The 14,803-nt window shown below is 38.1% G+C and overlaps 2 protein-coding genes and 1 long non-coding RNA gene across 4 annotated transcripts in view; 1 reads left to right on the plus strand and 2 right to left on the minus strand.

Moving 5' to 3' along the window:
• The window catches only part of auh (AU RNA binding protein/enoyl-CoA hydratase), a 38,851-nt gene extending 30,046 nt beyond the window's left edge, over positions 1–8,805 (minus strand). Inside the window, exons 1-4 of one of the 2 annotated variants that reach the window (XM_007543164.2) lie at positions 8,532–8,805; positions 5,957–6,024; positions 5,226–5,313; positions 4,956–5,042 (exon numbers count right to left, since the gene is read on the minus strand). In XM_007543164.2, the coding sequence (XP_007543226.1) occupies positions 4,956–5,042; positions 5,226–5,313; positions 5,957–6,024; positions 8,532–8,724 (436 nt within the window). In that variant the 5' untranslated portion in view covers positions 8,725–8,805. Of the gene's footprint in view, positions 1–4,955; positions 5,043–5,225; positions 5,314–5,956; positions 6,025–7,039; positions 7,148–8,531 lie in introns of those variants that run through there. The other variant, XM_016666701.1, reaches the window with a different exon arrangement.
• The window catches only part of LOC107834806 (uncharacterized), a 40,570-nt gene extending 29,030 nt beyond the window's left edge, over positions 1–11,540 (plus strand). The window contains exon 2 of the long non-coding RNA XR_001660630.1: positions 11,297–11,540. This is a non-coding gene — a long non-coding RNA (uncharacterized LOC107834806). The remainder of the gene's footprint in view (positions 1–11,296) is intronic.
• Positions 11,541–12,168: 628 nt separating this feature from the next.
• nfil3 (nuclear factor, interleukin 3 regulated) overlaps positions 12,169–14,803 on the minus strand; it is a 7,772-nt gene continuing 5,137 nt past the window's right edge. The window contains exon 2 of the mRNA XM_007543165.2: positions 12,169–13,641. Coding sequence (XP_007543227.1) covers positions 12,406–13,566 — 1,161 coding nt within the window. The 5' untranslated portion in view covers positions 13,567–13,641 and the 3' untranslated portion in view covers positions 12,169–12,405. The remainder of the gene's footprint in view (positions 13,642–14,803) is intronic.

A 14,803-nucleotide genomic window follows, 5' to 3' on the forward strand; every position in this document is an offset into this window, starting at 1 on the left:
GACCGAGACCAAATGCGGTCGAGTCCGAGACGAGACCGAGACCATCAGAAAACGGTCTTAAGACCAAGACCAACTTCGAGTACCACAACACTGGTTCATTCTATGCGCCTCATACATGAAAAAAGTTTTAAAATAGGCCATTCATTGAAGGTGCGCCTTATAGTGCGGAAAATACGTAAATCTGGATCCAAACAAAATTAAAAATACAACTCTCCTCCCTCTCTGACAATAAATTTTCCCAATGAGGCTGATTGAAAACAACAGATCCTTGTCATCACTGCTCATGGGCGCGCTTCCATGGCAGCACATGATCAGGTGACCTCAAAGAGAAGAAAAGATGACCAAAACAAGCAAACAAATCAAGCTACTTCCCCCAAACACAAAACACAGAGTACAGCACCTGTTAGGGAGGGGGTTAATCCCTCACAGAAACACATTAATGTGTATACACTGGGTTACCTACATGAATTCAGTTTATTTTCTATACTCCGCTGTCCAGTGTCCTCATGCATAAAAGAGTGCGCCGTTTTCACATTTGGTAGAGCTGTTGCCTTGGAGCAAGAAGGTTCTGGGTTCAATTCCCAGCCTGCGGTCTTTCTGCATGGAGTTAGCATGTTCTCCCTGTGCATGGTGGGTTTTCTCCAGCTTCCTCCCATAGTCCAAAAACATGACTATCAGGTTAATTGGTCTCTCCAAATTCTCCCTAGGTGTGAGTGTGTGTGCATAGTTGTTTGTCCTGTTTGTCTATGTGTTGCCCTGCGACAGACTGGCGATCTGTCCAGGGTGTATCCCGCCTCTCGCCCAGAACGTTAGCTGGAGATTGGCTCCAGCGCCTCCTGACCCCACTAAAGGACAAAGGTGTACAGAAAATGGATGTTGTTGATGTTTGATTTTTATGGTTGTTTCTGTATTTATCATCAAAAATAATTTCCCAGAGAACAAAAAAGCCATGGGAATAGAAATTATTTTCACAGGCGTCTAAGAAAAATGCAATGAAAGAACATTCAACTTAAAATCTGTAGGCCTAGCAGCAGCAAATCAGTGGAAAAAATATTCTTGTTCTGTGCCATTTTCTAGTTGTTAAATATTACACAAAATGACCAGATAAGAGATGTACAACAATGCCAGTTTAAATTTTGAACTGTTTGTAAAAAGACTGAGCTCTGTAACATTAAAACATGGATAGAACTCCAACTATGTCAACCATAACTCTTCTTCTCTCCAATGTTTCTGTGAGTTTCTGGTGGTGCAGCTCTGTGCTGCCTTCAGGAGCATGGGACATCAGAGTATCATTCATAAAATTTCACCCACATGGCATTTATTGTGCAAACCAGAGCTTTCATTGGAAAAACTACCAGATCCTTTTAATGCCATACAAATATGAGACAGGAACATAGATTATATCTTTATATAGACCTGTCTATTGATTTATAGATTAATAGTTCGTTGCTCCGTTCTATGTCACGGTTCTCCTGTTTCAGGGTTTTGCGCAACATGCGCATCGTCTTTTTTTTACCCCATAAGGAGCGGAGTTGTCGGGAAGCACGTATCAATGGAGAAAAGCAGACTAACGTAAACCTTTTAGTCATCAGTATTCTGATGACTAAAATTCAAAAGTGCTGTGGTGCTACTGTTTCATACTAGATCACGCTCTCTATCGAGGCATCACCCATGGAGGAATTTCTTTATTTAAATGGGTTCATTTTTCTAAGGCAGGGGTGCCCAAAGTCAGTCCTCGAGGGACGGAATCCTGCATGTTTTAGTTCTCTCCCTGGTTTAACACACCTGCATCAAATGATGGCTCATTAGAAGGCCTAAGGGGAACACTGACTTGCTGAGAAGGTTGTTACTACCACCAGGGAGAGAAATAAAACATGCAGGATTCCGGCCCCCGAGGACCCACTTTGGCCACCCCTGGTCTAAGGGATACACAGTGAGGGTATCGTGACATGTTTATAAGAGCGATTTTCTGTTGTCCTTCCATGGAAGCGGGCAGCATCCAGACGAACATTAAAACACTAATATAAGTTGCTGCTTTGACATGATCATAGCACTGCCAAAACATATGCACAAAAATCCTGAATAAAACATAAAATATTTGAAAATCAGACTCCAGACAAGTGAATCACAGCAACATCATCAGCCGGTGTAACGCTGAACTGATGCGGTGAAGCTACTAGTAGCAGGAGAGGAGCTGCGCCAAAAGCTAACAAACACTGAAGAGAAGAAGAGCTGCCATCGATACAGTTGCAGCCAAGCATGTTTTAATGTTACACAACACAGTTTTAACAAGTTGCTCAAAGTCTAAACTGGTATTGTTGTGCATTTAAGGTGTAAAGTTTACCTTCAAGCAAACGCCCCCCCTTTGTAAAAATTTCCGCCAGTGACCCCTGCCGTCCTCTGAACGCCCCTGTTGAGAAATGCTGCTCTAAATAGTAGAATCATGTGCAGAAGTTGGACATTTAAAGAATAAAGATGCTTTCTATCCATAAAGAAGCATTCACAAAGTGAGAATGGCTTGACTGAAGGATGACTGCAGTCATCCGGTACCGCACGGCTCCTTCTTTAAGTTTTGCTCAGAGTTCCAGGATGATCAGTCTGGATTATGTAAACCCTAATAAACCATCACCAATATTTCCCAGCAGATCAATATGATCAATCGCTTCCTCTGAATCCTTCCATTGGCTATGTGCCACAATTACATTGTGCCGCGTAATTGTGGTTTTGCGCTGCTACTTATGTACGTTTGATTGCCTACACACCTTGTTTGGAGTTAATCTGCTGATCCAACCCTATTTTCTTTTTTTACTGAGAATGAAATGACCCCATAGATGCATTTCATGTGCTTCAGCACACAGACCAATGTGTTACATCTTTATGAGACAAAAACTGAGGAAAAGTACTATTTACATTAGGGTGAAGTTTTCACATCCTTTTATTTTTATTTTCTTTATTTTGTGTGCATGTTAGGTTATTGTCTGAGGATAAATGCAGTTTAGTTTCATTGTTTACATTTAAACAATAAAATATTAAAACCATGAAAAAAACACCGGGTTTGATGCTTCTTGGTCTAAATAACTAAATCCCCTCAAGATTTCAGTGTATTTTAAGTGAGTTTTGACGCTTTGTAGTTTGATATTGTCCACAGAAAAACTTGGAGTGGCTACCGCACATTTTCACACCAGCAAAAAAGTGTGCGTATATTTGCGCAAACTTTGACGCAAAGTTAATTTTTATACATGCCAACTTGTGAATAAAATATGGCGCCGCACATACGCACGCTTTATGCATGAGGCCCCTGGACTTCACCACAGCCCCATTTTGACTGCTGTGCTCAGTGGATTAGCACTTCAAGCCCGGTCCCATCCACGCCCTAAAATACTCAGAGCTGTGGTTCCAATTGGGCCGGCCAGACAGAGTTGGTTTGAAGTCATTGACGATCTCTGAGAGATCTGGAAGATGACTCGTCACTGGGTAACACAGGAGTGTTACCCAACTTTCATGATGTCTGTCATTCATGATGTCTGTCATTTTGACAGTCTGTGTCAAAAATTCCTGATAATTCATTCTTACCTGTCAGTTTTAAATTATAATAATGTCATATTCAATTGCACTGTATTTCATTATGTCTAAAAAGTATTCAATGGAGAATCCACATCATGCCATCACACATCAAGCAGATAAATAAATGCAACCTTTTTCTCCACAATGAAAAAAAAAACAAAACTGACTGTGGTCTCAATAACTACATATAAACAATAAAATTAAATGATTGCATTTAAATTATGAGCTACTCATCTATAGTGGCTTGAATTTATGTAATCTCACAACTTGTTTTTAATTAAATTTTAATTCATTATTGTGTCACCTCACACACTTTGCAGATAACATTCCTGGTCTGACTGTTTAAACCCAAACCACATTCAGATAATCAAAGTTTTTGCTCCCGTCTTTCTAACGAGCTCTTCTCTTGCTCTCAGCCATGCTACTTCCTGCTTGCTCTATGGGTTGAAGGCAGTCGATTATGTCATCAACAAGCATTACCGCGGTTAGCTGGTAGAACACAGATCTCTATCATAGCCCAAATTTCTATAGTTTCTACTATATATATGGTATACAATAATTTGGTCAGATTCAACCATATTTAAACATTTCTCCAATTGAAGTAATCAGAAGTCGGCAGCGCTCTTGTTCCAGTGGGAGAATTCCCACAAGCCGCAGCGGTAGTTCAGCTGGACCAGACAGGAGTCCAGGTTGGAGACAAATGAGAATTTTGTGAACGATTTACTTAAAAGGTAAAACGTTCCTTTTAAGCCAATTTAATCATTTTCCTCAGTGGCTTCCTCTCTGACAAGCAAATACAAAAGGAGTTTGATCGGTCAATGAGTAACAAACATCTAGATTGATGGCCTTTGCAGCTTCAGCAGGAAATTCATTGATAAGACGGTTCTCACCCACTGTTGAGACAACATTCTACAAATACAACCTGGGCCAGTTATTATTTACACAAATGTATTTTCTGAACATTGGATTCTGCTTTTCTGTTCTATGTTTGAATTTATAAAATGCTGCTGCATTTGGTGGCACTCTAGGGAAAATAAAAGCTTTGCTTACAGCTGAAAGTAGTTTGTGTGTGCCATTACAAACTTAATTGGTTGTTGTTTTGTCTGTGAGCTGCTTCGCTTGGCTTCAATAAAGCATTATTAATGTAATTAAAAGAGTAACTCACAGGCAGAATAAAAAATAGCTCTTAAAAAACCACCATGGAATGGTTCAGCCTATCACTTATGGTCAATAAATTCATCCAGTCACCAAACTTTGTCCAATACAATTTCTTTTGGAAAATGTCTAGATCGTCTAGTTCTACTATATTTATGATAGAACACTGGTTCTAGCAAGAAGAGGAAGAAAGAAGAGGAGCAAATAAACTACCTAATGAACTCTGAAGTTCTTACCCAGCTCTGTGATGAGGGCTCTTGCTTTTGAAACAAACGGTCCCACCTCACTTTGATGCATCTTTGCCCTCTCTTTCAGATCTGCACCTATACACAGAAACAAAATCACAGCATCAACTTTGTGTCTTAGCCTCCTGTTGCAAGATGAACCATTAAGGGCCATCTGCTGTGGTTTCTGAACATAGCATTCTTAAGAACAAATAAGCACTTGGCACATTTACACAAAACTTTACATCTAAAGGTAAAACAGCATAGTTCCCAAGAGCATACCTGCACAGAAAATACCAGGAACCAAGCTGGATAAAATAACACTGCGCACTTTGTTATTCTTCTTAATATCCTCTACAGCCTCAAACATCTGGAAGAAAAAGACAAGACAATAAAACAAAAGCTGATATATTACAGAAGATGTGTTCCATTATCCAAGTCTGTAAACCTAATGTGACACAGGATGAAACAGAGGAAACTAGAATGGACTTTTCCAAAAACAGTCCATGTTACACATTAACAGTAACATTACATGACTGTTAATGTTGCATCATTAACAGTCATGCAATGATGTAACGTCATTACATGAAATGACGTTACATCATTACGTGTTGTAACGTCATCATCATTAAATTTTTTGCACAGGATACAAATGCATATCCAAATCAGTAGATGCCACATCGATTCAGGAAAATGAGTATCAAGAAATCTATTGTAATTTTAAATCCAACTTGCTTCTGTTTCTCAAGTGTTTTTGATTGTCTTTAGTCAATGGTTTACACTCAATTTAAACAAGGCATCAAACAAACATTATCAAGGAAAGACCAAATATCATTTTGTGAAAACCCCATCAATGGATACCTTCAGATTTCAAAAGTAGCCTTAAAGCACAAATCCACAAAAATATTAAACATTTAGAAATTTATCAAAATAACTTAGAAATGATTTAATGAGAGTCAAGTAATTCTAAAATGATTTTTTAAAAACAGAAAGGTAAAAAAAAAAATACATACCATGTTGACAAGATTTTTGCTTATGGAGTTTTTGGCTTTTGGTCGATTTATCCCAACAACAACAATTCCTGAAACAGAGATGCAATATGATGATATAGTTCAGGATGGACCAATATATAAATTTCATTCTGAAATTGATGTTCGATATTCATATTATTGTAATGGAAGACAACTGATAATTATATATTTCCCCTTTCCTTTCAACAACATAAAAAAACAACAACGCCACACGCATTGCTTCTCTGCTTCAGTAAAACAAAAACACAAACAAACAAAAAAACACAAAATACCTTGGTGCATCACTGTCTCTTAACCAAAACAATATCCCATGACAAACCCCCTAACCCTCCTGAAACACAAATGGCAACAAGGTGGAAAGACAGTGGTTGTTAATATCAGCCCAGTTTAACTAATCAAGCTGATACCGAGATGTTCAAAATAGACCAACATCAGCCAATATTATTTTTAACATGCGACATACTCAACAAGATGATGAAGTTTTTTCCATGCTCAGGCAGGGTGTCATGTATGCAACACATCTCTAACACAAAACATATGACAATAAGGGGCAGTTTATGGAATCGGGGGCTCCTGGACATACAGTGCCTTGTGAAAATATTCAGCCCCCTTAAACTTTTCAAACTTTTGCAACTTTTCAGACTTAAAACATAAAGATCTAAAACTTTTATTATTTTGTGAAGAATCAACAAGTGGGACAATTGTGAGGTGGAACGAAATGTATTGGATATTTTAAACTTTTTTAACAAATAAAAAAACCGCAAAGTGGGGCGTACAATATTATTGGGCCGCCTTGTGTTAATACTTTGTAGCTTCGCCTTTTGCTGCGATTACAGCTGCAAGTCACTTGGGGTATGTCTATCAGTTTTGCACATCAAGAGATTCTTGCTCATTCTTCCTTGCAAACAGCTGGAGCTCAGTCAGGTTGGATGAAGAGCGCTTGTGAACAGCAGTTTTCAGCTCTTTCCACAGATTCTCGATTGGATTCAGGTCTGGACTTTGACTTGGCCATATCTTTCTAAGTAACTGTTCAATAAAATATCTGAAAATACAATTTAAATGTACCTCTCAGAAAGTGGGCGTTACAAACTCTGGCATTGTTAATTTCTGCACCTCCTGCTGAACTGGCCCAAGGTATAAGCAAACTAAGCAGTTGCTTGGGGCCCCATGGCCTCTAAGGGGCACCTGAGTGGAGCCATTTTTTAAATTTTTTTTTTTACGATTTCTGTCATTATAACAATACAAAATTTCATTATTAAGTGATTTCTTTTTTACAATAACACATATTTGATCATGTATGTAGAAATTATTATTTTTATGGACAAAAACAAAAAAATGAATTGCTCTTCGGGGCCCGCTGGTAGCCGTGCTTCATGCTTCCCCGGTAATATGAGCTGCAATGTATAGTGCTCATCCAAACGTCCAAAGCTCCAGTAGAAGATGACTTAGCAAAAGAATGTTGCAAAAAACAGCTTATCCTTCAGGGAGAGAGAAAAGAAAGAAGAAGAATAGAAAACAGCCAAAATAAAGGTTTGTTTTCATGCGTCTTGGTAATGTAATATTTATCAAAAAGATTTGTGTTTGATAGCGCCCTTGAACAGTCCAGTTCAACAGCTAAATATTTATGCTAGCATCTTTGTGTTTGTGTGAAACTGGGTCTTAACTGTAAATGAGTTGATTCTCGTGGTTGGCCCTGGATGTTTCTGAGTTGTTTTTTTTTGCTTCAAAACAGCGTGTTTGATAAAGTTTGATAAGAATAATTAAAACTTCTCAATGTTTGACATTGTCTAGCAAAATGTTTTTACGTCAGGCTACATAGCTGCTACATTAATAAATCAATGAGCTATTCTGAGTTATAGTTGGTAATATGTTGTTTGCTGCTGAGCATAATCATTTATCTTACATCAGCTTCTAAGATATGCGAAACTTTTGTTAAAATTATTTGGATGCTCAGAATCAGTCCAGTACCGGTCCACATTCTCAGGGGAGAAAGACTCGCCTGGTATAAATTAAATTTTTAGCTATTGGAATTACATTTTAGATAAATTAATTTAATCAAAGCATGTCATGAATATGTGTGTGTAAGTATTACAATTTAAGTTGGGCTGCACCGATTGCAGTTTTCTGGCCGATTGCCGAGCTTTAAAAAACCTGCCGATTTTGATTTTGGCTAACACCTTCTTTTTTTGTCTGAAATGTCACTAAACATAGCAAGAAAGTCACTGAGTTTGCCACAGTGGGGTGAATATTAACTCCAAATGTGCAGACATGACCCGGTGACCCGGTCCCCCAGTGAGTGATAAGCCAGTAGACGCCAGGCTTCACTTGCTGGCGGAATATCAAATACTTATATTCTCCAATTGACACAGGAGGTGTTGCTCTGGCGGAGAGTGATGAAATATGTTTTTAGTCTTCAGGATTCAGTCACCAGGCAGTTTTTCATTCGGTAAGGAAGGATCTATCGGATTGTACTTAACATTTTCGGTGTGTCAAAACAGAATAATGTGAGACATTCGATACTATTACCACAAAGCATCAGCACCGGGGAACTACGTACCCGCGTCTTCCCCATCCAGATACCGGACCTTCAGGTCATCCCTGGAGTCATAACTGTATTTCCGTGTTGCACCTATGGGGCGACTGAAACAGCAACCTCTCTGCTGTCGCCACCACATGTATGGAGCTCTGTTCCGATCCACGTTCACTCTGGAGGTTAACCACAGGGACAAACGTCCCACTGCAGCGGCCATGACCGTGAACTACAGAGGTCTTCTTCTTCTTCTTCTTCTTCTTCTTCTTCTTCTTCTTCTTCTTCTCGATTTTTATTTGCGGTTGGCAAAAAAAAAAAAGTTAAGTAGCACTACTGTCACCTACTGGTATGGAGTATGGTTCATGAGGATAAAGAGAGCAGAGTTTCCAATCAATCATTTTCCATTCCCACATATTCCAACTTCTGGTTATGCAAGATAAAATTCGATTTTTTCCTTCCTAATACCAGGGGTGAAAGTAGTTTTAAATTCGTGGGGGTACTATGACAAAAGTTTATATATATATATATATGTGTGTGTGTGTGTGTGTGTGCGTATTATGGAAATTTATATATGTTTCCATGAATATATATAAATTCATGGGAAAAGGACTTAGACTAAAGTCATTTTCCTTATTAAGCCTTTCACTGGACTCAGCTGATTGTATTTGAGTAAGAGAAATGTAGAATTTATTGAAGAAACAATTTGCATTGCTCCTTTAATAAGTTTTAAAGTTTGGCTGTATTGAATATCTATCTAAAATCCAATAATATAAAATTATTTCCTGAGAGATAATAATAATAATAATAATAATAATAATAATAATAAATAAATGAAAAATACACTTAGTTAAAATTGTAAAAGAAATTCATGTCTAAAGTTAACGATAATTAAGATAAATGATTAAATTTAAACTAAATATCTCTAAAATGTGTTAGAATTTTTTGTATATGTTTTGTAGGTATGTTCTTCATTGTTCACCTGTGCAAATAAAATTGAGTGAGTTATGAAAACTTAACCACCTGAGCAAGAAAAATGAAAATCAATTCAGCAGGTTTCTAACTAAAGAATGCAAACTTTGACATATGTTAGAAATAAGTAAAACACAAACTTGTCACAAGCTCTTAGAGAGCTCAGAGTTCTAGTACAAGAACTGCTGTAGGGAGGGTGAGATGGCAAAATATATCCATCTCTTGAGTGATGCGGGGGTTAGTGTAAACACAATAGAGTAGCGTATCAATTCTGTGCAGTCTGGTGTAATTCTGTAAAATCATTAAACAACTTGAAGCTCATCTTGTCACCCTATCGCACAAACAATGGACTGTTAGTGTTTATATAGAGGACAATTGAACAACATTTCACTTTTTGTCACATAAACAGAACTTTCCTCATTCTATCTTAATGGGATTTTATGTGAAAGACCAAGACAAAATATACAGCACAAATATGAAGTTGAATTTATGGTTTTCAAATATTTTTATGAATGAAAATTTAAAGGATGTATGCATTTGTATTCAACTCACCCATTACAGGATGTAAAAGCCTCAGAAATTTATTAACAGACATTTGTGAACAAACAACATCATAAAGAACAGAGCAGGCAGCTCAGGGACACTACTGAGAAGTTCTCAACAGTGACAGGTTTAGCAGTAATATACTAAACTGCAAACATACATTTGGTCAGTGTCAGGGATAACTCTGTTTTAAACTACATGACTTGGGTCAAACCTTTTGGGTTTCCTTCCACAAAGTTATCACATTAGTTTGCTGGAGTTCTGGCTCATTCCTCCTGACAGAACTGGTGAGCAGTCCATATTGTAGGTCGCTTGAAATTTTAAGGTCGTCCTACAACTTCTCCATTAGACTGAGATCAAGGTTTTGTTATGGCCACAACCAAACATTGCCATTGTTGTCCTTAAGTCACTTTGAAACCAAAGTGACTTTAAGTTTAGGGTTATTGTCCATTTGAAAGACCAGTTTCACTGTGGATGATGACAATGCCTTACCAGTTTCTGCCAGCATTTACACTAGGTCTTTGGCTTTTGTTCCATTTTAAGGTCAGATCAAATAAGTTTGGTGATTACTGGCAGGCAAAATGTTCAAGAGCTTCACATGGATATTATTTTCATCCCAGTAAAGTTAGTTTATACTTCTATTAAACACTGGAAATTTTATACATTAATCATTTGCTTATATTAAAAAAAAAAAGTTCAAAATGGGTTGACCTGGTGAAATCAGAATTTTAGAGAACACAGTGGAATTTCAGATGGTACCAAAGTTTCGACAGCTCATTGAAGGGAGACAGTTCAGTTTATTAAACTAGCATGCTATGTATTGTTATATGATGCAATACATCGGATATAACAATACAAGTTTTAGTTGATGAGGTCTTGTTGTTTTATTTGTAAATTGTAAGCCAATTCAGTAAAAGGTATTTGTTCATTACTAGCTTTTATGAAGTAGCAATATGAACTAATTATGAACTAGTTTATTACTAGTTCATAACTGGAACCTGATCAGGTTCAATCAGGAATCAGATTTGAACCTTTGAGAATTAAGTTTGATAACTACTTTTAAGCCATTTTGCTTTCACCTCAAAACTATGCAGTTATTTGTGTCTATATATCCTCTACAGTTGTATTTATAGTCTGTTATACACTATATTGCCAAAAGTATTCGCTCACTTGCCTTGACTCACATATGAGCTTAAGTGACATCCCATTCTTAACTCACAGGGTTCAATTTGACATCGGTCTAAAACAGCTTTAAATCTTTTGGGAAGGCTGTCCACAAGGTTTAGGATTTAGGAGTGTTTATGGGGATTTTTGACCATTCTTCCAGGAGCACATTAGGGTAGGGTCCAACATCAGGTTGGTTGATGTTGGACAAGAAGGCCTGGCTCTATTGGGTTGTTTTTTTTTACTCAGTGCATGGGTAGGGCATGTCCAGTGGGTAATCAGACAAAATTAATGTTATGGAACGTTATGTGAGGCAACAAATCACTGATCAATTAAATTGGTAAAGTGACTTAAAGGATTATTTAGTTGTTTTTTTTTTTAGGGGAGGTTCTGTGAAGTTATGAGTAATAGTTCCCTTACTTGTATCAGAGAGATGTCAAATCACAGAAGATCACAGAAGATTTAAGGATTCAATTATTCCTTGGAGTGGAGTTGGAGTTCTACGATAACTATGTAATTATAGAACTATGTTATCATAGAACAAATAACATAATTTACAGTTTCACAATAGATCATTACGTCTTAAGCAATTTTGTTTACCCAATCTCTGTGTTTCTATGTGAAGTCATGTGGAGTGAGAAAGAGCTGTATCAGCCAACCACTCACTGTAACATGCTGGTCTTCTGTAGTTCTGCCAATAACCGAGTACATTTTAGATTTGCACCAGTTGAGCATCAGGAATGTCAGGCTCTTGTTTATGTCAAATAAATAAGAACAATACATGGCAAATAATCTAACTCTAAGTGTAGTATTGAATAAACCCCTGAAAGCTGAACAGATATCATCTCTTAGCATACTTTAATAAACTGTGTTTTCTAAAAAAAAATCACAAGTCTGGGAAAAATTTAACATTTTGTTTTTTTAAATGTACTCAATATCAGTGTTAACAATGCCACAAGTACTACTTAAAATCCAAAGTACAACAAGATCATATGAACATTCCTTTTATTCATTGTGATATGAACATCAGCATCTCTTTGATAAAGTCTACACATTGATGCTTTTGGCTAACTTTGTTTCAGAATCTTTCACTGTTGTGGTTAATTTTGTCAAAGAAGTCAGTTTTGTTGACACGGTGCCAACACTTTTGGATAAATATCCTCAGTATATGCGTGTTCATAGGAATTTACAATGGTTTTGAACTAGTATTGAGCTTAAGACTTGTTTATTCTGGCAGCCACTGTGTAGAAACACTGCTTTCAGACCCACGGCTCCAGCCTTGCATGTTGGACACCTGTACCGACAAAGGACAGTGAGAAGGCTGCATGTATGCTGAGGAGTTCTGGGTGGTCTGGAAACACACTCCTTCTAAAATGCTGGCAGAAGAATTCTTTGCAAAGGACTCATATTCAGGGTCAGTTGGCTCCATTTTAATTTGGATGGTTCTTGATTTGATTCGTAGTTTATGTGGCAAAGCTGAAGAACTGACATCTGGCACTTTGTGAGTAGAAACAATAACGCTTCTTTGGTCAGCTACAGAAGGCACCAATCCCTTAGGGACTTGCTGCTCATCCTCACCATCTGATGCTTTGCATAAAGAATTTTCATCTGAGTTCCTGGGTGAGTTACTGGATGACCTGGCAGTCTGCATGAATGATGCTGCTTGAGAGTAGACATCAGACAAATGGCTAACCTTGCAATTTTTGTAGAGTTTATATGGTGTACTAGTTTCCTGCCAGGTGGAATTTTCTTCTGGTTCTTCTTTAAAATCTGCTGTCTTATAGACAGTAAAACTTGCTTGACTTGCAGCCCATGTTTCAGGCATGAGAGGTAAGTGTTTGATAGCTGATGCACAGCTTTTGCTTAGCTCTACATGTACAAGATCTCTTTGGAATAAACTCTGGACAGCAGTGGGAGATATCAACTCTTCATGGGAGTTTATCGTGGGAAGACTAGATAAATTTTGAACTTCTTGGGTATATGCTGATGAACTAACTAAGCCAAACTTAATTTTTAAAGACAGCAGTTCTGCCTTGAGGGAGGCATTTTCCTCTCCAAGTGCCATCAGCTTGTTTTCAAGGACCATGTCATTAATGCGTCTCTTCTCTCTTGAGCGCTTGGCAGCTTCATTGTTTTTGCGTCGTCTTTCCCAGTAAATGGTGTCTTTCTTTTCCTCTGGGATGAACTCGCGTTTTCTGCGGCACGTAGATTTAGTCTTGAAAGGAAATGATGAAATTTTGTGAGGTACAAGATTTCTGTTAGATCTATGTAAAGCCACAGCAAGCACCAAGGCATCATCCCCACTGTATGACTCATTGGAGTCAATGTCTTGCTTGACTGATTGCATATTCTTAATGTCAGAGACAGTCAGTATTTTCAAAGGCATTAACTGTGAGCCATAATGATGTTCTGGAACAGCAGTGACCTCTACACCGAACCAGTCCACTTGAATAGAAGAAATCTGTGAACAGACAATTAAAAAAAGATTATTTACCAATACAAAGCAAAAAACAAAAGAAAAGCTCAAAAACTGTCAGGTTTTGTAAAGTTTATATATTTGTGTAATGGAAGAAGTGTCTTCATATGTTAGGAATAAGGGTCAATATCTTAAAAAGGTGAATTTATGTTCTCCAGGACATCAATGCCATTTTACAACACAATCAAGTGAAATTGGGTTCTGTGTCTTTAATAAGTTCCTACCCATTCTGACACTCCCCCTTCAGAACATCATCACAACAGTGCTTCTGCATGATGCTGTTTGCAACTGTTCATAGGAGCACTGTAGCACACCTTGGATTTCCACCAGGTGTTTGCTAATTGCTGCTGCCACTAATCTGGGGCAGAAGCTAAGCTGGGAACTGAAGGAGGAGCTATTGCGTTCCCTCACAATAAGTTTTGCGTTTCCTCACAATATGCTTACTTATGAGGAAATGTTTGTGCCATAATCCAAGAGCACGCATTTTCAGTCTGAATGCAGGCTTTCTTGTCTTTCATGTCTTTTGTTCTCAAAACCTTTAATACGTTTGCTTATTTTGAAAGCAGGACTTCATGTCTTTCTTCTCAAAACTTGTAATGATTGTACTCAAAACTTCTCCTCACGCTCACACTTAGTCTCTGCTTACTTTTGAAAATGCCTTTTGTCACAGTCACCTGGCAACTTCTCAGCCAATAGTATGAAAGTGTTGTACTGGGTGCATTTGTTTCCTCCTAGCGGACGTGTCTGTGTGGAAACTATTGATTGTAGCAGCCTGCGCCACCCACTGACTATGGGTGGCGTGCCATGACGGACTATCATGAGAATTAAGCTGTCAACATGCTGGCTCTGGTCTGACAACAACTTCAAAATCGTAAGCTTTGCTCCAACCATTAGCCTCCATGTTTACTTCCGCAAACACAGAGCACTTCTTCTTTTTATGGCGGTTGGGAGAACACTGAGAACGCTGACATTATTACGCAACTCTACTGCCCATGCGGGACACTTTTAGGTCGTTTGCCCGTTCAGACTGCAGAACACATACAGGTCAGGCACGTGCAGAGGGGGTGGCTGGGGGTGCTTGAGCACCTGCCCTTTTTGCTCCTTGCCCCAAAGTGCCCTTTTGGTCAATTTTTTATTTTTTTATTTT

Source organism: Poecilia formosa, unplaced genomic scaffold, assembly GCF_000485575.1.
Source record: "Poecilia formosa unplaced genomic scaffold, Poecilia_formosa-5.1.2 Scaffold777, whole genome shotgun sequence".
Taxonomy (NCBI): domain Eukaryota; kingdom Metazoa; phylum Chordata; class Actinopteri; order Cyprinodontiformes; family Poeciliidae; genus Poecilia; species Poecilia formosa.